The 22,940-nt window shown below is 39.8% G+C and overlaps 2 protein-coding genes across 4 annotated transcripts in view; one reads left to right on the top strand and one right to left on the bottom strand.

Annotated features, from left to right (window-relative positions):
* Positions 1 to 198: 198 nt before the first annotated feature.
* LOC131470534 (nucleobindin-2-like) lies at positions 199 to 7,532 on the bottom strand. 3 transcript variants are annotated; one of them, XM_058646425.1, is made up of 14 exons: positions 7,370 to 7,529; positions 6,784 to 7,119; positions 6,269 to 6,400; positions 5,919 to 6,030; positions 5,688 to 5,816; positions 5,252 to 5,355; positions 4,247 to 4,432; positions 3,948 to 4,038; positions 3,688 to 3,746; positions 3,469 to 3,561; positions 3,108 to 3,197; positions 2,817 to 2,987; positions 2,601 to 2,655; positions 199 to 1,626 (listed from the first exon to the last, which is right to left on the bottom strand). In XM_058646425.1, the coding sequence occupies exons 3-14, from the start codon at positions 6,398 to 6,400 to the stop codon at positions 1,532 to 1,534; spliced, it is 1,317 nt and encodes a 438-aa protein (XP_058502408.1). In that variant the 5' UTR covers positions 6,784 to 7,119; positions 7,370 to 7,529; the 3' UTR covers positions 199 to 1,531. The 3 variants fall into 3 exon arrangements, with proteins under 3 accessions (XP_058502408.1, XP_058502407.1, XP_058502410.1); XM_058646424.1 differs by having other exon boundaries at positions 6,784 to 7,532; XM_058646427.1 differs by lacking the exons at positions 6,784 to 7,119; positions 7,370 to 7,529 and having other exon boundaries at positions 5,688 to 5,820; positions 6,269 to 6,406.
* A 1,692-nt stretch (positions 7,533 to 9,224) lies between these two features.
* Positions 9,225 to 22,940, top strand: part of pik3c2a (phosphatidylinositol-4-phosphate 3-kinase, catalytic subunit type 2 alpha) — a 35,470-nt gene continuing 21,754 nt past the window's right edge. The window contains exons 1-4 of the mRNA XM_058645157.1: positions 9,225 to 9,348; positions 13,347 to 14,592; positions 22,328 to 22,425; positions 22,748 to 22,908. Of these exons, the coding sequence (XP_058501140.1) occupies positions 13,429 to 14,592; positions 22,328 to 22,425; positions 22,748 to 22,908 (1,423 nt within the window). The 5' untranslated portion in view covers positions 9,225 to 9,348; positions 13,347 to 13,428. The remainder of the gene's footprint in view (positions 9,349 to 13,346; positions 14,593 to 22,327; positions 22,426 to 22,747; positions 22,909 to 22,940) is intronic.

Here is a 22,940-nt window from a genome sequence, read left to right as displayed (position 1 = left end):
GTCATGGATAACAACAATAATAATACTTATATTTTAGTATTCAAAATATAATTTTGGTTAAAGAGCTTCTACATACTGGTGTGTTAACCAGTACAGAAACATAATAAATGTTAATAATTACCAATGCTGTTCATTTAGGGCAGCTGTGGTGGTCTTATACGTGTGCGTCAATATGTATAACAGAAGATATTCCATAACTGCAAGCTTATTCACTTTATTCTCCACATTACATTCTTGTACAGTTGAGCAGCTTCAGGAATTCACATGATGTTGTTGGTGGACAGATTTAATGACTTAGAAAACAAAAAAAGGACATCAAATAAAAAATAAATAAAAATAAACATCAAGAAGGTAAACCAAAGATAAGACATTGAAATCTACCAAAATTTAAATAAACCTGTACCAAAGTCATTACCCCTGTACTGTATTGAGTGTCCTTATTTTATTTCCTACTATATATTTGCTGATGACTGTTCTGGAATCTGTTTGTTTTGTTTTTTTTAGACATGTGACCCTTCAGTTAAACTCCCATGTTCACTTTCATTGACAACAATAGAGAATACATTAATCATTCAACTATGAAAACTCACTCTCACAAGCGCATGGTAAACAGCCCCTTTTGTATCCATTCAGTCACACCAGCAAAATTAAATTAAATTAAATTAAATTAAATTAAATTAAATTAAATTAAATTAAATTAAATTAAATTAAATTAAATAATCCACGTAAAAATATGTAAACAATCATCTGGTCCAAAGAACAAACAATTTACACCAGATTTTTTCTTTAGCTTCATGTGTTTGGAAGAGTTTCACTGGCAACACTCAACCATTTAAAAAGTTACTTACAGAAGCAGAGAGCTTAGTGGGAAATCTCAAAAATGTATTTACTTTTTTAAACAAATAGATTTATTCTATTGATGTGTAAACACTTGCTAAAATGGGCACGACAGTTTTTTTTATCTCATTAAAAGAAAAAAAATGGAACTTGCAGTTTTGCATAAAATAGATTTTGGTAAGAAAAAGAAGACACAGCGACAAGACACTACAGTGTACAATTGACAAAACTTTTTCTATTAAACTTCCCATGGAGAACAGAGGCCGATCATAAAGACAAAATCAAAAAAGTAATTTGTGCACACAGAAACCTGGACCAGCTCCAATGTTTAAATGGTCATTCATGCAGCTGAATCAACCATTACGGGGAATGGCAAAAGGGACACAAAATGAAAATGAAGTCATATTTTGCTCCAGCTCCATGAAGGAGGTTATGTTTTTGGTTGTGTTTTTCTGTCCATGTCTGTGAGCAGCATAACTCAAAAAAAAAAAGTAACGGATGAATTTGGAAGAAATTCTCTGGTAGTGATTCAGACCTAATCTTGCGAAATAAAACCCTTTTTTCCAGTATCAAAGCATTTTTCTGTCATGTGGAGTTCAGGAATTCTTTCACAACACAATATTGAAATAATTAAGAAGCAAACGTACATACACACACTCACAGGCATTCATAGAGCAAACAGTGGTGAGGTTTGCTAAGAGTGTCCTGGCACTGGCACGTCTTGCTGTTGGTGACTGGGGGGCAGTGGTTGGTTGTTCCCTGGTACGACAGGTGCTGGTTCACCTTCACCTACAGGAGAGTCACATTAGCACATTTTAAATGCATTTATGTAATCATGTAGTATCATATGCTATAGCGTTTAGGTAAGAGGACTGGGTTTGTTTTGGATTTTAATCAATACTGTGAACTTTAAAGCTGTAATGCATGCCTTTTAGGCATGAAGAAAGGTCTGTTTGATTCAAACTGTTGTCAAAGTACATCTCCACATTATAGAAGTGTAGTGTTTCGATCTCATGTTGCTGTCTACAACATTCCCGCACTACAAACAGGAAACCACTTATTTATTTCAAGACAGATGGAGGCAGAAGGAACAATGCACACTTAAAGGGGGTATGACTACCAAAAAACAAAAACAAAGAAGTGCACGCAAAGCTTCAGAAGTCAATGTTCCGTTTTAAAATAATATTCAGTAGTTTGTAGAGATACATGCTGCTTGACCCAACCCACCTGTAAGAGCCATGTCTCATTTTTATTTGTGAGTTCCCGCTCCCCAACCACTAGGGGGTTGTATTTAATTTTTTATATTTTGGCTGAGGCTGACACTGGCCAAGGATCATGCTGGGTTGTTTGAGTCACCTGTCACTTTACTTTGGTGTTGATGATTGAGAGACAGTTGTACTGTGCTCGGGTTTAAGTTACATTTTTGATTTGTCTGTTGGAAATAGAAAGATGCTTTGTGGACATTGGAAGAATCGCTGATAAGACTTGGTTGCTACACTACGCCTGCACTGCTCCACATATACACACAAACACTCCGATCATATTGCCTGATGGAGTTTGTTTTCAGATGAATGATGCTAAAAAGTGTGGGTTGAAACATTTTTGAAGCTCAACTCATGATGCTAGATGGGTTGGGCCCCTAAAAGACAGGAATAGACCTACAGTAAGTGACTTTAGATAGATAGATAGATAGATACTTTATTCATCTCACAGAGAAATTCACAAATCCAGTTTAGCCAACAATCACAGCAAATGGTACTTACGTTTGACCTCGTCATTTTTGCTTTGGGCTTTCAACCTTTCCATTCCTTCTACAGCCTGAGTGGAGAAAGGAGAGAGACAATGGAAAAGCATCACATAATTAGTCGAAATCTCTCGTCATTGGGTTAAATTGAAGAGCATTAGTAGAGCTGTAAATGTTTTATAAGGAAACAGATCAATAATGGTATTTCACATGGAAAACATGGCTTTTTGTTCACCTCCTGTATCGTCTTCCGCTGAGCATCGAGTTCTTCCTGTTTTCTTTCGAGCTCCTCTCTCTGTTTCTGCAGCTCGGCTGACTTCTGGCTAATGCTGTTCTCCTGCTCTGCCAGCTTCAGTTCAAAATTCCTCAGGTCCTCCTCGGTGTATACAGGTTTACTTTCTAAGCTCTGAGGAGGCATGAACGTGCACGGGGCAGACGAACAATGGTCATACATAATGAATAAGTAGGATGATAGTTAAGTGAGGATATGTAAAACAACTTTGCCAACACTTGGCCTCGATCTTACCTCCCACTCGTCATTTTTCATAAACTCCTCCTTCTTCGAGGCCGCCATGAACTCACTCAGTGACACAAGTCTGTCTTTATTGGTGTCCATCTTAATGTCAGAGACAACAAATGATATTCATGATTAACTGTTGGCCACAACTGCCCCAGGAAACAGGAGGAAGCAGTCATGACTCTTCAACTCCCTGCTAAAGTACTCACTACTCTCCATTGTTGTTACATTTGAACACAAACCGTTTTTACACTTGAACCTGCTGTATGCTCTGAAACAAAAATCCTCTATTGACTGCACTGTTTTATAAAAATAAAGCTTCACTCATTAACTTACTGAACTTATAAAGTGAAGTGCTGTAGTGCCTCACCTCGTTCATGACGTGCTCTCTCATTAGAAGTCTCTCCTCCTCCATCTCAGCCATATGAGCCTCTCGATCTTCAGTAGAGTACACCTTCTCTAGCTTGAGAGCAAACACACACACATAATTAAATGGATTATATTACATGCTATATGTATATTATATTCTATATTACATTATCTAAGTATAATCACCACAGTTAGACATAAATGCGTAAACATAAAACACCTCTTTCGTGAAAAAAGCTTCAATCTCATTCCCATCGAGAAAACCGTCTTCATTAGTGTCTGTAAAACAAAAATCACATGAACATCATTGCTATGTCAACATGCCATTTTCCATACATTATGGAGTTGTATAATTATTAATCATACATCAAGTTTACTGGAAAGACAACAAAAGTACAACATATTCAGCCACAGTGATCCCTTCTACGACTCGGATTACTGACTGTATGTGTTCATGTACTGTATGCCATCAATAGTTACCATGTAATTTGAAGAAAGTCTTGGGATTAAAGTCTTGTGGGTCCAAACCGTCCTCATTTTCCCACACCTCCTTCAGCTGGTCTTCACTGCCCTGCACACACATGCACGCGCACATGCGCCCACTTCAGAGTTGTTTTTCTTTGCTTTTCAATAATCCTCCTAAGTACATCTAATTAAAACCTGCTCAACAGGCTCATGTCTCAATATTTTGCTCCTAGAAGTCCCATGAAGTCCAAATAATTCTTCCATCTAATGACTCAAGATTAAAACACATGTTATTATCACAGCAGGAGACTTACAGGATGATTAACTTTGGGATGTTCTGCGCGTTTCTTCTTCATCTCCTCATAATCCTGCTCTGCCTTCTTGCGGTCCTCCTCGTTCATGTTCTTCAGGCGTTCTCTCCTCTCGTGCTCCTTCATCATCTCATATCTCTTGAACTCCTCGTGGTGCTCTTTGTCAAAGTCCTCAAGGTTTTTCAATGTCTGTGAACAACGAACAACAACAAAGGAATTTCTGAAATTGATTCCAAAGAAGTGCAAAACAGAGTGTAAGACAAACTACATGTCTGTCTCAGTTTCATGGCTCATTCAGGCACTCGGGCAGGATGCTGAATCAATCCAAAACATGCTGTATAAGTTTAGCTCATGCCACGTGAGCAATGATATGCAAACAAACAGTCAAATGGCTGCTGGGTCAGTGTTAATACACAATTGTTCTCAGCAGAAAAGATCATGCAGTTAAAACAATACTCTATTTTATTAAAGAGCACAGCTCATGCAAAGATGCAACACAAGGTGCTTTACAGAGTCTGCCACTTCATTCTGTTTTGGTTTGTGGGGACGCTGGATCCAACAGATGCGAGACAGGGGGAACATGTTTACTCCACACAGAAAGGCCCTCAGTGGATCCACCTCCTGCACAAGTGATCAGGCCTGAAGGTAAATAGTCAAATTAAAGCCTTGCCAACAAAGCAAACACTAATTCGATCATTTTTCATTTCATTGATCATTTCAATTGCTCTTCAACGAACGGTTCAGAGACAACGAACGGTTAATAAATTACCATAAAACAAACATTAACTCGACACAAGTCTATGTCAGGATCAAGATCCACTTGATTGACAACTCCACTGCAGGCTGACGTTTCCTCAGGGTTTTCACTTTCATTCCAGTGTGACAAAACCACTATATGTACTGACGGCTCTTCAGGTTCCTCCATGCTAGTTTTAGCAGAAAATATGGGGCAACATCGTAGCAAAGTAAATGAACTGTGCACAGGCGATTTTACATCACACCGTGTACCGTTTGTAAGAGGCGATCCAGGTCCTCCGCTTCAAACTTTTCAGGATTCATGTGGTTGAGGTACTCGGAGTATTTCAGCAGGACCCGATGGTCCACTGTCCCACCTGCAAGGTAGAAAATAATGAAAAGTTTCAATGAGCAAGTGTGTGTGTGTTTAAGACATTTCCACACCACTTCTTTAAGACACTGTTGGTAGGAACAAGTTATGTTTACACAAGCGCTGTTTACTCAAAGTTACCCTCAAAGTCTTCAGAGTGAGTGTAAATGTGTTTCATAGCTTGATCTGAATGTCTGTTACTACTTAATCTAAGACCATGTGTAGAACTCGCTGTCAGATGACGTACTGGGAGACACGTGCTATATTTCTTGGATTACAAAACTTGAAAAGTGCACGAGTTTGTCAGCGAAACATTAGCAGTGCATGCAAAATATTTACCTTTGTCCGTTTCAGCTGCAATTTTGGCCCTGACGAGCATCCGCAGCCTGTTCATCTCCTCCCTCTTCAACTCATCCAGTTTGGTGCGCACACTGTGATGGACAAAGTCCAGCCCTTTGGAAAATTTACCTTCCTGTCGGCACAAATGATCATGCCACAGGTCAATGCTTATGTTAGCCATGCCAGTAAAGGGGGTTGCAAAATGATGTAGTGTTTAGTGGACGTGCAGACATGCCATGAGGTCGTCCATGTTGACAGTTTTGAGCTTTTCTCTGAAGTGGGGGTCTTCCTCGAGGTACTCCAAGACTTCTTGCAGGTAGCGTTGATAGTGAAGCCTAATACCCTGAAGCATAAACTCTACATCAGTGTTTGTTTTCATGGCTAAAATGGACATTTCACTTGAGTTTGTTTTCAGTTTTTTGAGCCACATCATTAACCTTTATTGCTTCCGTTTGTTTCCGGCAAACACACTACTTTTACAATCTTTTATCAATAACGAGCAAGCTCACATCTATCTATCATCATTTAATAAGCTGTATCTCATGTTTACACTTGTGTATGACAGTGTCCAGCTGACTCACAGCATTCTGCGATGGCTCCTCTTCCTCGTCAAGCTTTTCTTTGGTCCGGTTAGTTATAGGCACTGACTGGATACACAGCCACAGACTCAGCAGAACCAACCCGCACTGAGCCAAGGCTTTACCCCACACCATCTGGTTAGGCACATAAAGAAAGATAAAAGAAAACATAGAAATAGAGAATGTATTTGGTGTCAAGTTTGCAAAAGGATATTACCAGTTATGGTGAAATTAGTCTGTCTAGTACATTGTGGTAAATCATTGCAAAAGACAACACCCGCAATTTCTCAAGCAGTGCAATGGCTTATACGTGTTTGCACCTGTAGACAGTGAGGGGAGCTAATGTCACTGGTCTCTATGGTGCAACACACATGTTTAGTGGATGTAAACACACCAGGTTTACTTTACATTAGTTCCACCTCTGACTTAAAACCCGTAAAAGAAAAAGAAAAAAAAAAAAAAACTCTTTACATTTTTATAAAATTATTACAATATGTTCGTCTAAAAACAACACTTACTTGTACGCCGACCTGTTGACCTCCTTCAGATAATATTGTGCTCAACCGTTTCTCCGGAGTTTGTTTACAGCCGTCATGCACCGTCAGTGCAAGGCAAGTCACTGATGTGATGGTGGCCACAGCCTACCACTAAAATAAAAGGATTTCTCCTCACCATGGCAACGCCCCGCCCCCGCTGCCTTCCATTGGCTGGAACGTGTTCACGACGGTTGTAAAAACAATCGCGTTGAGAGCTGATTGGTCGCAGCAGCTGTCAGTCAACGGTGTCAGCTGGTAATCCGTTAGTCCACATCTTTGAGCCGAACCCCGTACGTGGCGTTTAAATCAACCTGTTACCTGAGGCGCGGGCGGAGCTCGTGTTTTTAGTGGGACACATTTCAAGTTTAATTTCAATTTTTAAAAATGTGTTTGTCACTCAGGGGACAACTGAAGGCACATAGAGCAGCTGTCACCACACACAAAACAGGTCAACTTACTTCTAAGTTATAGTTAAGTTATAAACACAAATGAGAATAAAGAAGAACACACAGGCAGTATTTCTATTTACACAAGGTGCAAATGAGAGCAGCAATATTTTTTTACTCACAGTTTGTACAAGACTTAAGAAGAAGACTTAAGACCAACCTCCCCTTCCATCTATCTAAAATTGCTATTGATTAGATTAGATTAGTCTTTATTGATTTTCTGATCAGGGAAATTATCTCTTTAACAGCAGCAAAAAAGTTCAAGTGTAGACGGGTGACAAAAAAGTGATAGAATAAGCAAAAAAATAAGATGTGTGTGTGTGTGAGTGTGTCTGCAAACAATAGTTCAAGGGCGAGGAGTCCTATGATGACTTTGAACAAAGTTTTTATTCTGTGTCTGTTCACTAATTGTCACCAGTCTTTTGTCTCCCTTCATTGTCGTTTGTATCTGATATTTTATCTTGCTGGAATATTTATTGATGTACACTGTCCCTGCCAAATAAACCTAACATCATTTAACTTTAATGCATCTAATGAACGCCCGATTGTCCACTCAGGCGTTTGTATGAATGTCTCTTTTACATGTATTGATGTTTTTATGCAACATTCAACTGCATGATTTTGGACACTGTACAAAAATGTGGCTAACCGTTAATTTGATTAAAAAGTATGTATTACGACATTTAGTTGAAATAGCACAATAGCAACCCTCCCAGAGGTAGTTATTTATACTTAATAATAATTAAGATTGCACCACTCTCACCAACTACAACAGTAAAGTGATATACACATCAACACATAATAATAGTCCAATAAAATGAGATCACACTGTTATGTTCTTCAGGAATTCAGTATGTTGAGGTTAAGGTTACTCATTTCATAAACATAGATGTCGTGCTTTATGATTTAAAATGACAAACATGATGAAGACTTACATTGACTCAGATTTGAAATCCTCATTTAGACAGACAGCTTCTGTTTGGGAAGAGCTACAACTGGAATAATTGTGGTATCACTCATGGACTTTTCTTGTTTCTTGTTGTTTTATTGAATTAAATTACATAATCAATCAAAAAAGTCTTGTTCAGTTGTTTACTTTGTGCTTAAAGGTGTATACTCTGTATGTTGTTGTTGAGCTGTGTGTTTTGTACTTTTACTTTAGACTGCTTTATAGAGCACTTTGCGATGCACTTTGCCTAAGTGTGGTGCTGTTTAATTATAATAAACTGTTGTATTATTATCCGTTTTGTGTTTTTGTCTTTATTCTGTCTTTGTTTTTATATGTTTTGTGTTTTAAAGTTTTTGTACTGTTTTCAACTTTGCTCTTGAACTTTTGTGTTAATAGTAAAGGACTAACCAGGGTTTGCAAATTATCCTTGGCTAGAAACCCATATGCATTACATCTGTTTTGCATTTCATATGAAATGTTTAATGCATTTGTCCCTGCTCAATAAACATCTATATAAATAACAATTTATACTATTATCATTATATTATGACAATTTAGAGATAATATTGACAACATATCATGTTTTGCTAATATAACAGAGTAATATAAAGAACAAACGAAAATAAGACATTTGAGTAAATACAATAGTGCAGAATAAAACAATAATTTACTTTGAAACTATTTATTTTGACTTTTTTTTAAATGATAATAAATAACTATCAATAATTGAATAATTAATAATGTAAAGTGCTGGAAATTAAGCCGTGTTTTAACCTGGATTGAAAATATTCACATTTGGTGCCTATTTCACTTCCACTGGTTGTTAAAGAACATGCTTCAATGAATTTAGTATAAGTTTATAACACAGTCAGAGGCCCACGTGCAATACAACCGAAGCCCAGCAGGAGGCGCTCGCACAGACGTCAATGATTTTATTTTGACAGTGACTCCTGTTGTCCACACGGCGACGCTGTTCTCCCGTTTAACCCTCAAGGAAGAAGCGACCCAGCCTGAGAAACGCCGTCCAACCGCGTCCAACCAGAGACCTCCGTCCAACCACCTCAACAGGAACTGACGTCGCCTCCATGCAAGTGGATGGAAAAAACGCAGCTGCAGGAAAAATGGCTCCAAACACTGTACCGCCGCTAAAAGGTAAGAAGTTTGCCCGTTTTCCTTAGTTAATGTGTGGCTGTGAAACTTGTGTCCTGTTGTCGTGTGTGTTCAGCGGTTCCGCGGTAGATCGTTTGTGTTCCGTGGCACCAAACCTCCGTTTCTTCCTTGTTTGTGTGCAGTTGGCAGGAGCGAAGGAGTTGCCTGGGTACTTTTAAATTATTCAATCAGTGCCTCTCTGAGAGGATACACTCGTGTAAGTTGATGCTGTTGAGCTAAACCCAGGCAGTTTTTGTGTTTTTTGTAAACGACACGTTTGTCCACGGTTGATTGTGTGCAATTTTGCCCGAGTTTAGCGGCTACACCTAGCATCCAACAAAGTTAAAGTTCCAGCAAAGACGGGTACAAAAGTCCTTAGAAGTGACATTTTATCGGACCGACCGGTTTATTCAGATGGATTAGTTTGATAAAACCTCATTAAAGCGTGTTATCTGTCGTTTACCATCCGGTATTTTCTGTTTTAGAGGCGTGTTTTGTTAGTAAAGCAGATGTTTATTGACAGTACACAACGCATCATTTGGGGTCAGGTGAACATCAGCAGATTAAGCAGTTAACAGGTCTGTGAACGCTTTAAAAATCTTTATTTTACTTTTATTTTACCTGATAGTTACATTGACTTTCACTTTCTTCTACAAGTGAAACGTAAATAATGAAGACGGGGTCTTTTATCAGCATTATAAATACATTTGGACAAGCATTTTAACATCAACGAATAATATCAGAATTCGTAAAAAGATTCTCTAAAAGTGGGCCGCGGCCCCCTGGTGGACTGTTAAGCTATTGCAGGTGGGCCGTGGAAGGTTAATAAAATGTTTAATTTTTGAAAAATGATAAAAAGCTTTTCTTGTATTGCTGAAGCTGCTCTTTAGAAAGCAGGGCAGCTGATGGCAGATATATTAGATCAATTTGTTATCTTTTCCTGATAAAATGTAACACAAAAAAACCCTCATAAAGGCTTGAATTGCTTTTGTAAAGATTTATTACAACATTTACCATGTGCGTTTTCGCGTTTAATCCAGTAATCGCTTGGTCCATAAAAAGTTAGAAAACGTTGAAAAATGTAATATGGAGCAAAGAAACCAGGAAATATTCACATTTAAGAAGCTAAAACAATCAGAAATCTTCTTTTAGTCATGAAAAAAGCTTCATTAATCGATTATCAAAATAGTTGACTATCGATTAATCGAGTACTTATTTTAGCTCTACATAAAATGTCAAATACAGTACTACACTACTTTTAAATGAAGTTTCATCCACAGCATTGTTCTGAGAACAAAACAGGTAAATGTACATACTAAATGGCCGATTAATTAATAATAATAATAATAATAATTATGATTAGTGCAGATTATTTACAAATGGCAAAAATAAATCAGCCCGATTCAACAGCTGACATCTATTAAAATATACCTGTATTGTTGTGTACTAAAGGCCTTTCATACTAGTTGACAAGCCAGGGTAGACAAAAAACGTTCCATTTCCTTTCATGATAACCACAGACACAACATGCATAACAGATCTGAGTGCATGATCTGGTTACTTATTCTGTGTTTTAAAGATGGCCTGTACTTTGATCATCTGTAGACTGTTTTTTGCAGACATCTGCACTTAAGCACACCTACTTGAATCTCACTCGGTCTCCTGAGATTAAATCCTAAAATAACTCAGTCCAAACATGTTGTTGTTTTTGCCTACAGTGACTATTTTTTACATGCAGTAAGATGTTAAGAATTCACAGTGTGTCAATTTAAGTAGTGTATGTTAAGGGGTTAAAACAATGATGGTGGTTTTGTCAAACCTTCAAGCAAATGATGTGGGAAATCACTAGACTCCAGAGTCTCATTTGTTAGTGTGACCTCCGCATACTAAGATATTTTTTCACCCAAGCAACCATTTTCACTGGAGCCTTATGGTTTTGCTGTTGTGTTCTCAGTACTAATTGTTCTATTATCAAATATTTAATTCTCAAAGATGTGGGCTCTGCTGTCATTCTTGCACAGTCTTTTTTTGTAGGCTTTTCTCCACTGTTATATATCGCCCACTGTCATATGTAGACTTCAAAAATACAGTAAGGTAGTAGTGATGTATGTAGTGATGGTTGCAGTTATTTTAGTGTTCTCTGCATCCTGTTGAATTGCCTTGGTTTAAATACAAAGCTCACCTGAGCTGATACTATATTGAATTGATCTACAAGGACTTACAATGCAAACCAGATTAACACTTATACACTTGACAGTTATGGGACATTGAAGGGCGTGCATGCCTATTTTGTGCAAAGTAAACAATAAGTGAAAATATGTGCCTTTTTATGCAGAGAAACTATCACTGACCCGAGTCAAAAAGCTGATGACCTATCTCTAGTTGCTGCTTTCCTGGTAGGGTTTGGCACTGAGCTCTCCTAGAAATGCTTAATGAATGCAGCCACATTGTCGCTGCCTGCTGGTGTTAGCACAGCTGATAAGACAATCTTGGACCGTGGTGTCAACATAATGCTGAGAGACTGAGAGAAAGCCAGAGGAAGAGAGAGACCCATTGGGCTGCTTAGCATGCCAAATTCCTCAGCTGCACAATAGTGTTAGGCTAGCCTGAGCCCCAGCAGAGCCAGGCTTCACCACAATGGGAGGGGAAGCTCAGGAGAGGCCGGTGACGCCTGGAGAGAGAGAAGGAACTCACTCAACCCTGGGACTGTGATCGTTTGATGAATGGTTGCTTTGAGAAAGCACTGTGTCATTTCAGTACCACAAAACACTCTTTTCAGCAATGTTTTTCTTGTATTAAAGATGTAGGCCCCTGATGTAGATGTAGGTACTTTTGGCCCCTTTCTGTAGTTAGAATGATCAAGAATGCAATGGATGCTTCTTCTTTTTTTGTCGGCAACTTTGGTGTGAAAAACAACACAACAAGCAGTGTAATGACACAATCCCTGCTATTTTGAAAGTTATGATGGGCAGTGTTCACCATTGTCTTATATATTTTAAAGCAAACAAAATACCGGTTCACAGAAATTAATCGACACATATATTGATAATGAAAATAAAGGAGCTCACATATTTGTAAGTTAACTTAATGCCGGTCGGCGTGGTGAGTCATGCGTCTCCTCCTTGTACAACATATTGTGCAATAGTTTGATTTAGTCTTATGTTTGGCATGTGGTCAGCCGGGCTACGTAATTAAACAACCTCATAGTGCAATTCAAGGTGAACAATGTATACATATACCAATAGAAGATAACCTACTGTAAGTTACCTAATCAATTTAAATACCATGAACGTGCGGCTGGTAATGGAGCATCATCATGTGTTAGTTGTGTAACCTCACTGATGCCCTTGACTTAGAAACAAGCACATGTAATTATTGGTTAATGTATGACAGTTGGCAGCCTGTCAATGAACAGTCGAAACATGGGCTCCGTGACGCCTGAGATAAACAGCTGCCAATTAACAAATGAAGCTAAGCCTTGAGAGGTTGTTGCTCAGGATGAAGACCGGGATTTGATAGTACTGCTTTTCCTGTTTATGTGGAATGGGTGCGTTGAGAGAATTACTTTAAAAATTGTACAAATGCTCACTTAGTCTAGTGGATAAACTGAGGTTGAGGTCAACATGTTCACACAAAATTAATTTTAAGTCAACAAGCCCATGTTCAGAAATCGTAATAGTTATGCAGCTTGTAACTACATTGTTCACTCGAGACCCTCATAGTTGTTGGCTTGTCACTGTAGTTTACTATGTAAAATGAATTGTATTATAAAGTGAGCAAGAGTTGCTGCTCTTTACATCTTTAGATAGGTTCGAGTGTTTCTTGAGAACCATTCTTGCAAAAAAGAAAAGAAAAACTGTTTGACAGAACGAGTGATTGTTGAGAAAATGGAAACATAGATTCTTCCAGATATATGTATGAAAATTTAAATATTCTAATAGTTTTGAATATCTGTGACCTTCTCTTTGTGTTGAACTAATGTTTATTCCCCTTTCTTTTAGGTGCTTAGAGCTTTGCTCCACAGACCTTTGGGCCACACTGACTTAAACGGAGTTACACTCATGGCACCTTCCAGTTGACAGAATGGCCCAAATATCAAGTGGTAATGGGTTCAAGCTGGATGTCTCCCAGCCAAAGGGGGTTGTGGGTAAAGAGGAAGCCCTCCGTATGGAGGAAGAGGCTTTGGCAAAATTGCAAAAAGACAAGAGACCCACTCATTCAACTTTGACATCTTCATCTTTGTATGCAACATCCACATCATCCTCAAAACCAAATCCATCTAAATATACCACTACTGCTCCTTGTACTTTGCCCTCTATTAACAGACCAGAAAAGGACCTTATTGTCTTCCCAGAGACCAAGAAGCAGGCAGAGCAGGATAAGTTCAGGGATATTGATGTGGACAAGCTAACCAATGAAGAACTTGAAAAGCTCTTACTGGATGAAAACTTTGGGGCAAACAGTAAGGTGTCCCGTCCCTCCTCGCTGCTGGGGTTCAACCTCAGCGCCTCCTACCCTGGAGGCCATGCCTGTAGCTCCTCTCCTTTCCATGGCAGCCAGTGGTCACCTGTTCTGTCCACTCCAACAAACTCTAGTGTGTCCACTCCCACACATCAGCGCTCCCCATTGTTCCCCTCTGCGCCCTACCCCAAACCAGGCACATTGCTAAATGGCTTCACTCCAACCATATCGCCCTTTTTGGCTCTGCCAACGCAGCAGCCATCTTTCATGGTCTTCACTCCCATCCAGCCTGCTGCTGCCATGGTGTTCCCACAACCAGCTGTGGACCCAGAGATGGCCAAACTGTTTGACAAGATTGCCAGCACCTCAGAATACTTGAAGAATGGCAGATCCGCCAGCACTGAGATCGACTCCTCTCAAGTGGGCACAGCTTCTCTGGCACCCGACCCAACACCTCAGCAGCCAGCAGGGATGGAATCGTCAAGTGTCGGTAGCATTGACTGGCTGGATCTGGACCCGCTTACTAAACGAAAAGCTGAGAGTGAGGAAGCATCAGTGGCATCAGAAGGCACTGCACAGACGGTACCCGGTGTTCCTGCTGGGGATCCTTGGGATGCAGTGCTCGAGACTGAAGTAAACAGTAGTAACAACAGCCCCTCACTGGAGGCGAAAGCATCACTGTCAGTTCGCTCACAGCCTAGGAGGGCATCAGCAGGAGTAGCTGTCACTAGGAGCCACTCACTCAACATCCCTGGGACCTCCTCCCATCACAAATCAAACAGTCAGGTATGAAGTTGTCTAAAGTGCATATGTTTACTTACTTTTAAAACCTCAACAGTGTTGGCCTTTTCATACTTTTCATTCTTGTTTGTCATATCAGGAGTAGTAGCTTAATTTGTTTGAATGAAGCAGGGATTCATTTGGAATGAAGTGATGTCACATCGTGGAGTCCAAATATCATGATCAGGATTTGTCACTGTTTGCGTCATTATAAGATCATTGTTTACCAGTGTTGTCAGACCACTATCATGTGAATCATATCAACCAACACCCACACTGTTCCGATGAAGCCCATTTGCTGATTGTGAACTGTTTTGTTACTTTGCAGTGCTAGACGTTTTCCTTTCTTCACCCATATTTTATTGTCCAGACCAGGGGGTTTACATCCTTCCACCTGCTAAGTGTGGTGACACCTTAAAAAGTCAATATACTGACAGCAATACTTTCACGGAACTAAATGACCAACCACAATCCAACCACAGTTCATACAACATGCGCAAGTATGAGTGAAGTTTAGTTCTGTTCATTGTCGTCTTCAGCCAAAACGCCCACCAAAGTTCTGCTTACAACTGTGTGTTTACTTTTCTTTCATTTTCTAACACAGAAAAAACATCTTTTTGTTTCTGGCCCCTGTAATCAAGTTTTTCACTGTGGTAAGCTACCCACGATTTCCCCCAAATATTTTCTCTTGGCCACATTTTGTGATTCATTTTTTCAAGCAAGACTTGAGTGAACTAATTTCTTGTGATGAATATTCATAGAATTCATTTGGGACAATGCTGTGGGCAAGTGGCATGGAATATAATCTTAGGTTTCTTCCCCTAAATCCAAACAACCATCTGTCATTTTGTCTAGCAGCTCTTAGCTTAAGTGGAGAGATGTCATCTGCTTCTGTTTTTAATCAGAGTTGTATTTCAGATATTCTTCCAAAAGTGAAAAGCTTCATTTTGGATGTTTGGGCAGGTGCAGTCTGTATTATCATCATCTGCAGTTGGACGAAATTTGTTAGGTCTTCATACATGATGTACGTGTATGAAGTATGGAACATAATAGTAGTAATGCAACTGCCATAAAACACCAAAAAGGAAGATATGAGCTTTAATAACTCCACTGCTCAAAAGCCCTCAACATGTTATTCTACTCGAGAATGCTGATTGTGTCTCTGTGTCAGGACTAAAGAACTTCTCTATGTGGTATGTGTCTGACACCAGGGTGATATTTAACCTTGCAGTACTGTACAAGGCTAGTATTTTCAAAATTCCCCATGGATGAGGAAAACGAGGAAGTTTGACACAATTTGAATATGATGCTTGAAAAGATTATAGTCCTGTGGTATAGCTCAAAATGTGACCGTATGCTTCTAGAAGGTCTTTTGAGTGCTGTGGGATTGTACTGACATAGTATACTGTTGAAGCCATGAAAGGCAACCACTTCAGCCTGTACACTCAGCTGTGGTATATCTCCCTGGTTTAAAGAGTTTCTGTTGCCTACAAAGAATGAAACAGTTTATTTACACTTGCCCGTATACACTATATTATGTCTGGGTTACGGCCTGCGACTGCTGGTCTGACTGCTGTGTTGTGTAAGCTGAGCCCTATTAGCTCAGTGCTGTGCACATGCATCCCTCTACGCTCCCCTTCCTTTTATCTTCATCTTGTTGTTGTGTATGTGAGATTGAGATGGTATGCGAGTTTGCCTGCTTCTCTGTTCTGTCAAGGCTTCTGTTGTAATAAACAGGAACAAGCCTGTGCAGCTCCCCTGTGCCCCACAGCGGCACCAGAATGACCTCACTAAGTGCCCTCATAAGTTACTGCTCTAACTCTCATTTATTGTTAGAGAAGAGAGACATGTCATATTTATAAAAGACATACTTTGTGCAGATCTAGATCTTGGATCTTGAGATATTGCCTTAGGATAAGGTGATGCTTTTTAAAAGTGACCTTTATCACAGCAGCCATTTTGACAGGTCACAGGTGGAAACGCACTGGTGCAAATGATTAAATGCATAATGGCTGAGTTGTTGCTGAGATTCAGTGCAGGTTCAGACATCAGTGTCCTCTTGTGGCTCAAGTCTGGATAGTGAATGAAACCAGCACAGAAACACACTCTGCAACAATGGCTTGAGTTGCATTGTGATTGCAAGTTGACCAAGTGATGAACTGATATGTCATAGCTGAACAAGTAATGGCTTTACTCTTCTAAATTTATATCAATATGTCCCCAACAGTTTTTATGTACTATTATTTTCTAGTTGAATGTATGCCTATGGTTCAGCCTGGAGTTGCCAGGCCTCATTGTGGTAGGGTGTAAAATTTGTCACACCACCTCTGCTTTATGTCTCACTCTTTTTTTTTATTTGTATAAGTTATTTAAACAACTTTTTTCTTGCCAATAATGTCTGCAAGATTATTTTGATGGTAAATCAACTTACAACGGGGTAAATTGATGTGGTGGGTTTGGGTCCATGGCACAAAAATGAAGTGCAACATTCTAAAATATGCCACATGTCATTTGTAGAAAATGATATAACATAGGCTGCTGTACGCGGTCTGAAGACATGGTTGTTAGTACATTACAGTATCGGTGGCTTGTCAACAATTGCACATTACCACAACGTTTGGTGGCTTATTTCCACCGATTGGAAAGGTTCAGTTCAGTTTGGTACAGTACGTATTCTTTTGAGTTTCCATTAGGAATGGTACCAAAATAACTGGCCCCAACTGTTCCATTTTAAGGTACCCTTCCCCTGGGGTGCAACCGGTGTTTCTTCAACGCCCACAGTCTTGTTCTCATACAAAGCTTGACGTCTTGTTGAGACAAACAGACACAAACCGAGACAAAACCGTTTGTTTTGTCGCGTTCAATGTCGTTGTTCGGAAGCCTGACCGAGGGTTTTACCAAGACTGTACCAAACTGAACTTTACCATGATGGAAACACGGCTATATATTTTTACATGGTTGTAACTGTTTACCAATCGTAAATCCTACATTGTGCTACTTCAATGTGTTACTTCTTTCTGTTTTTACCAGCTTGTTCTCCGTCATCATGGCCTTTACCGCTTTACTGTAAAATGTTTCCACCTTTCTCCTCCCCTCACCCTCGTCCCCCCACCGCCTGTGGTGCCTGGCAGCTAATCCTTTTCTTTTGGCCCTTGGATTTTAAGTTGTAGGTTAGAGATAATCAGCAGTCAAACAAATACCTCTATCTACAGTTAAGTTGTCACGCCTCACAGCACCTGTGCCTGTTCAGACCTGGCTCTTAGTGTGTGCAAAGGAAGCACTGCTGAACTTTTATGTGTCACTGCATGTTGCCATGTCTGGCAACACAGATTTTGTATTATTTTTTCCTCATAATTGTTACAAGAAGTGTGGGTGCTCTTAAATGAATGCTGCTGGTGTTTGGTTCATGAAGTGGATCCTGAGAACAAATGGTAAGAGTTTTCATACACATTATTTGAACTAAAATCAGCCACACATCTCATTACTTTGCCAAGAGTATGAGAGGAGAACATGAAGCTGATTTTTATTATTTAAAATTGTGTGATAAGACAAATAATTCTTTAATTGAAACTGGGCATTATGATGAGCTGTTAAGCCTACCAACATGATTCACATATGGAATTCAGTGTTAAAACACAGTGCCTTTTTTTTAGCTTGCTCTTTCACTGCAGATTTGGTAGAGCATGTGTGTGCTTGTTTGTTCTCGCTCTGTTTCTGCAGGCTCGTTGTTATCTCTACACATGCTGCGATCCAATCTCACTGTCTATGTGGTTATACAGTATACCAGCATGTGCTGTACTCCACATTTGACCAAGAAATATATACAGTGAAATTTCTGCTGCCTCTGCAGTAGGTCTTTGATATCGCTCACACCTACGCACCATCCCACTCTACACTGTGCCCTATTTTCTTTTTTGATTTTCTAACTGCACCTTAAGCACACGTATGAGATGCTGCAGCAGAGTTTAACACTCCACATACCAGACAGATTGCAGGGTCTGAAGATGTCACTGTGCTGGGATTCAGCATGGATTTCAGTTAAATGAGTGAGTCACTGGGCAAACAGTTCTGTGTCAACTCCTAACCTTTGACCTTGTTTACTGGCAGAAAACAGATGAAGCCCTGTGGAAGAAACCGTGAGTAGGCAGATGCCATTGCGCATAATGAAAACCTTGTCATTACTTTTAAAGTTTAAAAAATCAACCACTTAATAGTTGGACATGTCACAAAACAACAAATGTGTCTGTTTGACATTCTGTCAGCCACTACTCACTTCCTAATTGAAAGAAGAAGTTGATTTGTCTTTTCAGGGCATCTGGTTTCCTCTGATGTAAACCACTTCACTTCTATAGGCACTTGGTCTCATAAATGAAAATATCTCTATAATTATTTTAGAAAACCATGTTCACATGCACTCAAAAACAATTCATCTGTTAGCCATGGCTGAATAGTCACAATGGATTAAAATCAATCTTCATCTCCTCTCTAAGTGCTTTATCGGCACCAGAGCATCACTCAACATTTCCCCGCACCGTTATGTAGTTAAGTGAAGCCTGGGGCAACTGTCCTACTTTTCAATTCAAACTCATTTGAAATCTGCAGATTAAGATTAAACACCTTATTCCAAATGAAGAATGGCAAGCTTCCTCTAAACTACACCAATCATTTGAGCAGACAGTTTTTCGTATGGTGTTTGAAGTATAGTTAGTAAGTGCATTTAATTAAAAAATAAAATAAAATAAATACTTAACATAATGTAGATTTAAAAAACAACAACATTTTGAGCAGGTTTGCTGTGCAAAGTTTGGGGTCATTTTATTAGACTGGCATGGAGAGCTAATGAGGTGTCTGATGTCTGGATGTGCACTGTAACTCAATGCTCATGTTGAGCTTGGAATTACAACCAGCCACAAGTCATGGCTGTGGTAGGTTTAGACTTTCAGCTGTGTTACCTTGTTCAGTCAGGCCTTTCCTGTATGACAGTGGCTTAAACTGCTTGAAAGTAAGTCTGCAATGATTATGCTATGAATCCATTGTTAATCGATTATTAAATTAACAGTCAACTATTTTGATAATCCATTATCTGTTTGTTTTTTTTATCATTAAACAAGCTGATTTTTCAGCTTCTTAAATGTGAAACATTTCTGGTTTCATTGCTTCATTTGACAAAGAAATCTGTAAAACTGTAAAAAATTTGTGGAGAAAACAAGACCAGGTTTTTGGAAACTCCAATCAACATTTTCTGACATTCTATGGACCAAACACAGACAGAAGTGCCTTGCATTTATAGATAGATTTGTCATTAACCACATCTAACTACCATCAAACACAGGACCTTGAAGATAAGCCACCAGTAGGGCTCTTCCCCCCCCCCCCCCCCTTGTACACCATGTTCCTGGTATTACTGTCAGTATTGTTACACTCCAGTAAACACAGAGGAAGGATGAAGCATTAGTCAAGTGTGAATCATATTTAGCTGTCCCCATGACTTCAGACACCAGGAGCTCTTTGTTGGGTCCAATAAAATCGATTGAGGGAAACAAAGATGGGCCTGTCAAATTATGCAGCCTTACACACAGCCCACTGTGTGTGGCTATCAGGTAACATGGCCTCATTGGATTATGTGCTCATGTTTGTTTATGCTCAAGCAATCTCTTGACTCTAAACATAAACATGCTTAATATGCTGTTTTTTTTCTTTCCATCTCTCGCTTTCTGTATCTGTCCTCTCTCTGTGTATTAGTTAATATTTTTCTTTTGACTCTTGCCCAAGATTCCGACACATTATTTTTAAAAACCAGCATTTGTAAATTCTGAACATGTGAGACAGAACTGGTGCAGGCAGAAACCTGTGGGAGTTGCAGGTGTTTCAGTGTCAGACTTGGTTCTCTTTTCTCAGCTCCCTGCTGATTCGAGAGATTTCTCTCTCCTGCTGTTATGTCAGGTCAGCTTGGCTCACTGAAAACAAGCTCTCCTCTCATGGGGCAGTTCACTTCGAACTTCTAACTCGCACAGTGACATGTTGGATGTTGTGATCTTAGTAGTCGGATTTTAGTCTTCCTGTTTTCTTGGCTCTACACCTGTTATTTGATAGTCTTAACGAACAAGAAACAAAAAAGGAGATGACGGGGTTCGACATGCAATAAAATCAGTCCTACTGTGGTGTCATAACCACTATGATACCAGGACATGCGGGGTTGGCGTGTGAAGAGAAGGATGGTTTGACTGGGGTGGCTGTGGCTCAGGAGGAAGAGAGGGTTGTCCACCGATCACAGGATTAGCAGTTAACAGAACAGCAGAAAACTCAGTCTCCCAGAATTCTCTGAGCGGATTAACGAAGCATTGTTGCAGCATTCCCGTCATATTTTATTTTTTCACCCGCTCTCCTTTTTCCTTCTCTTCCTCTTCTCTGTTTACTAGCTGTATTCAGTGGCAGTGATGTCAGAGTCATAGACTTCCAAGTCATGACTGAGCACTTTTGCAGACAGCACAGAGCTTGGGCAAAGAAAGGGGCGGGGCCCTTTCACTTCTCATTTCCTGTGCCACAGGAAGCACATTCCTCAGCCGCTGGCAGTCACATCGCCGTAAAAAGCCCAGTGTAACTGCGAGTTCCCGGCAGTGGGCTGGTCTCCAGGAATATCTTCGAGTAACTCCCCGGGGTGCTGTCTCAGGATTTGTGTGTGTGTGTGTTCTTGTATTCGTTACCTCTTCTGGACGTTGTCTGGCATCAACACTGATCTTGTCAGGACCAGTGGAAAACAACACCTGGTCCAAATGAGTCAGAACTTAATTAAAATTTAAATTGTGGTCTAGTTAAAATTAGGGTTAGGCCTTGGGTATAACACTTTGATTAGGCTGTCCAAATGAATACAAGTCAGTAAGAGTTCTTAAAAGGATGGCTGAGTGAACCTGTGTGTGTGTGTGTGTGTGTGTGTGTGTGTGTGTGTGTGTGTGTGTGTGTGTGTGTGTGTGTGTGTGTGTGTGTGTGTGTGTGTGTGTGTGTGTGTGTGTGTGTGTGTGTGTGTGTGTGTGTGTGTGTGTGTGTGTGTGTGTGTGTGTGTGTGTGTGTGTGTGTGTGTACATGTCTTGCGTATGCTTTGTTTTGACTGGTCCACACAACTTTAACAGGATTTCTGAGGATTAAGATCTGGTTTTAGGGTTAGAATTGGGTTAGGCATTTATAAGGTTAGGGTAAGGGGCTAGGGATTGCATTATGTCCATGAGTGGCCACACAAAGAATGCAAAACTAGCATGTTTGAAAGCATAAATTACAACTCTTTTGACTTATTAACACATCGCTGTGAAAATATGGTCAATGGTCAATTTAGAACTAAACATTAAAAAAACCTTACAATTAAACCCATGAATCCTTGGTTAGTGCGTCAAGTCCTTGTCCTTGATGACACGTGTATTATTCACTCAGAAGAATTCATGGCTTTAAGAGTGTTTTAATAAAACTGTCCCTTCAACAATCCCTACTCACAGATCACCATGAACACGTAAGGAGTTGGGACTGTTCAAGTGATTTAAGGAATTCATAAAGTATGTGCTAGACTTGCAATAAAAGACAAACTACATTATAATCCACACGCAGCCTTACAGTGCCTTTGTGTCCTGTCTTTTTCATTTTCTTTGTGCAGCTGGCTGGTGTCAGTTTGAAGTGTACATATGCATGTTAGTCACGTACACATACACGCATTTTATTTTTGCTCCTAATTTACTGTGTTTGTTTGCTTTTGTAGGACAAGGGGAAAGTAAAAGGTTTGGTGAAGAACCTTGCCCTGGAGGAAGAAGAGGCACAAAACCTGGAGGTTGTCGCCTTCTGTGAAGACGTTGCAGCGTAAGTTCTTTCCTGCTGCAGGCATGAACATTTGACTCTTTATTAGTGTCAAATGTTGAAAAGATCTTTTAATCTCTATGTTACTCTACTCCTCAGAGTCAACCTCACTGGCAGTGATTGGTTATTGAGCGCTGATACTAGTTCTTTTTCCGGTTTGCTCTTCCTCCTCTCTTCCCTCAGTTTTACTGCTATAATCGCTACTTGTGATTCATCCACTAGTCTCATCCAAGAAGTGTGATCCATATGCGCAGCCTGTACATGTCAAAAAAATGGAAATCTGCAAAACAGTTGTTGACTTTTTCCTGTTCTCTTCCCTCACTAGCCTGCGTTCTAAATTCCCTCACGGTGACATCTCCACCAACCCCGGCTTCGTCCTCAGTCCCGTCATCACCCAGAGAGATGGTGGAGGTGACAACACCTGTTCTGTCAAGGTTTCTATTGAAATCTCAGAATCTCAGCAGCCTGTAACCTTCACCTGTGACGGTAAGCACCCTTGGATTAAAGTGTCCGTGATT

Source organism: Solea solea, chromosome 12 (genome assembly GCF_958295425.1).
Source record: "Solea solea chromosome 12, fSolSol10.1, whole genome shotgun sequence".
Lineage (NCBI taxonomy): Eukaryota > Metazoa > Chordata > Actinopteri > Pleuronectiformes > Soleidae > Solea > Solea solea.
This window is presented reverse-complemented; position numbering and strand designations above follow the sequence as displayed.

Coding starts and splice junctions, on each gene's coding strand:
- LOC131470534 (XM_058646424.1), bottom strand. CDS start 6,400: ATGGTGTGGGGTAAAGCCTTGGCTCAGTGCGGGTTGGTTCTGCTGAGT. Junction 4,039..4,246: donor ATCCCAAAGTTAATCATCCT/GTAAGTCTCCTG, acceptor ATGTGTGTGCAG/GGCAGTGAAGACCAGCTGAA. Junction 3,747..3,947: donor GACTTTCTTCAAATTACATG/GTAACTATTGAT, acceptor TTTGTTTTACAG/ACACTAATGAAGACGGTTTT.